Source organism: Nothoprocta perdicaria, unplaced genomic scaffold (genome assembly GCF_003342845.1).
Source record: "Nothoprocta perdicaria isolate Ctin4 unplaced genomic scaffold, notPer1 scaffold_738, whole genome shotgun sequence".
Lineage (NCBI taxonomy): Eukaryota > Metazoa > Chordata > Aves > Tinamiformes > Tinamidae > Nothoprocta > Nothoprocta perdicaria.
Window position 1 is genome coordinate 1 of NW_020456019.1, and position 2641 is coordinate 2641.

At 61.9% G+C, this 2641-nt stretch overlaps 1 protein-coding gene across 1 annotated transcript in view; it reads left to right on the plus strand.

Annotated features, from left to right (window-relative positions):
* Positions 1-614: 614 nt before the first annotated feature.
* LOC112957580 (E3 ubiquitin-protein ligase BRE1B-like) overlaps positions 615-2641 on the plus strand; it is a 16149-nt gene continuing 14122 nt past the window's right edge. Inside the window, exons 1-3 of the mRNA XM_026051243.1 lie at positions 615-830; positions 1340-1414; positions 2185-2533. Of these exons, the coding sequence (XP_025907028.1) occupies positions 615-830; positions 1340-1414; positions 2185-2533 (640 nt within the window). The remainder of the gene's footprint in view (positions 831-1339; positions 1415-2184; positions 2534-2641) is intronic.

Here is a 2641-nt window from a genome sequence, read left to right on the forward strand (position 1 = left end):
GTGTCACCCCATGTCACCTCTGTGTCACCCCGGGGCACCCCCGTGTCACCCCCGTGTCACCCCCGTGTCACCCCCGTGTCACCCCGTGTCACCCCCGGGGCACCCCCATGTCACCCCCATGTCACCCCTCTGTCACCCGTGTGTCACCCCTCTGTCACCCGTGTGTCACCCCTCTGTCACCCCCGTGTCACCCCTCTGTCACCCGTGTTTCACCCCCGTGTCACCCCTCTGTCACCCCCGTGTCACCCCTCTGTCACCTGTGTGTCACCCCGTGTCACCCCCGTGTTACCCTGTGTCACCTCTGTGTCACCCCCGTGGCACCCCCATGGCACCTCTGTGTCACCTCTGTGTCACCCCATGTCACCCCATGTCACCCCCGTGTCACCCCCGTGTCACCCCCGTGTCACCTGCTGTGTCACCCCATGTCACCCCCGTGTCACCCCCGTGTCACCCCGTGTCACCTCCGTGTCACCCCCGTGTCACCCCCGTGTCACCTGCTGTGTCACCCCATGTCATCTCTGTGGACACTTGGTGGCCCAGCTGGCCGAGCTGCAGGACAAGGCCACCTCCTTGGGGACACATTGGGACACATTGGGGCACATTGGGGACATGTTATGGACACCAGGACGCAACGCAGCCCCATAACGACGTCCTGTCTCCCTTGGGGACACTTGGTGGCCCAGCTGGCCGAGCTGCAGGACAAGGCCACCTCGGCGGAGACCAAGGTGCTGGAGATGGAGACCACGGTGGAGGCCCTGCAGTGGGACAGCGCCCGGCTGCGCAAGAGGGAGCAGCGGCTCAACCGGCACCTGGCCGAGGCCCTCGAGCAGGTGACAACGAGGGGACACTGGGGACAACGGGGGGACATGGGGACAATGGGGACATTGGGCGCAACGAGGACATGGGGGGACATGGGGACAATGGGACATGGGGACATTGGGGGGACGTCAGGGACATTGGGGGACATGGGGACATTGCGGTTGTTGGAGACATTGGGGGGACATTGGGGACAAGAGGACAATGGGAGGACGTGAGGACATTGGGGAACGTTGAGGACATTGGGGGGACATCAGGGACGTTGGGGACAATGGGGACAATGGAACATGGGGACATTGGTGGATATTGGGGACACTGAGGACATGGGGACATTGGGGACATAGGGACATTGGGGAGACATAGGGACGTTGAGGACACTGGGGACATTGGGGGGACATGGAGAGACACGGGGGGGACACAGGGTCCTGACGTGTCCCATCTCCTGTCCCCATGTCCCCCCATGTCCCCAATGTCCCCCGTGTCCCCCCAATGTCCCCCCATGTCCCCAATGTCCCCCCCCCAGCTCAACTCGGGCTATTACGCATCCGGCAGCTCGGGCGGCTTCCAGGGCGGCCAGATCACGCTCAGCATGCAGAAGGTACCGGGGACACCGGGGACCAGGGGGGACATTGGGGACATGGGGGCAAAGGGGCGTCCCGTGGGACCCGGGGACCTCTTCAAATCTCCAGAACCCGCCAAACAGCCCAAATTGTCCCATTTTCCCCCAGTTTGAGCTGCTCAACGCGGAGCTGGAGGATCTGGGGGGTTCCTGCAGGTTCTAGAGGGGCATTAGGGACTTATTGGGGTCCAAGGACATCCTATGGGACCCGGGGACCTCTTCAAATCTCCAGAACCCCCCAAACTGTCCAAATTGCCCTGTTTTCCCCCATTTCGAGATGCTCAACGCGGAGCTGGAGGATCTGGGGGGTTCCTGCAGGTTCTAGAGGGACATTAGGGACTTATTGGGGTCCAAGAACATCCTATGGGACCCGGGGACCTCTTCAAATCTCCAGAACCCCCCAAACCACCCAAATTGTCCCATTTTCCCCCAGTTTGAGATGTTCAACGCGGAGCTGGAGGATCTAGGGGGTTCCTGCAGGTTCTAGAGGGGCATTAGGGACTTGTTGGGGTCCAAGAACATCCTATGGGACCCGGGGACCTCTTCAAATCTCCAGAACCCCCCAAACCGCCTAAATTGTCCCATTTTCCCCAGGTTTGAGATGTTCAACATGGAGCTGGAGGATCTGGGGGGTTCCTGCAGGTTCTAGAGGGACATTAGGGACTTGTTGGGCTCCAAGGACATCCTATGGGACCTCTTCAAATCTCCAGAACCCCCCAAACCGCCCAAATTGTCCCATTTTCCCCCAGTTTGAGATGCTCAACGCGGAGCTGGAGAGCAACCAAGAGCTGGCCAACAGCCGCATGGCAGAGCTGGAGAAGCTGCAGCAGGAGCTGCAGGAGGCCGTGCGGGGCCATGAGCGCCTCAAGGTGGCCCTGCGCGCGCTGCCCGAGGAGGCCGTCAAGGAGACGCTGGACTACAAGGTGCTGCAGTCGCAGTTCTCGCTGCTCTACAACGAGAGCCTGCAGGTGAAGACGCAGCTGGACGAGGCGCGCGCGCTGCTGCTGGCCACCAAGAACAGCCACCTGCGCCACATCGAGCACATGGAGGTGGGCGCCCTTGGGTGCCCTTGGGGAGCGTTGGGTCCCCTTGGGTCCCCTTGGGTGGCGTAGGGTCCCCTTGGGTGGCGTTGGGTCCCCTTGGGTGTCATTGGGCTCCATTGGGTCCCCTTGGGTGGCGTTGGGCTCCATTGGGTGTCATTGGGCT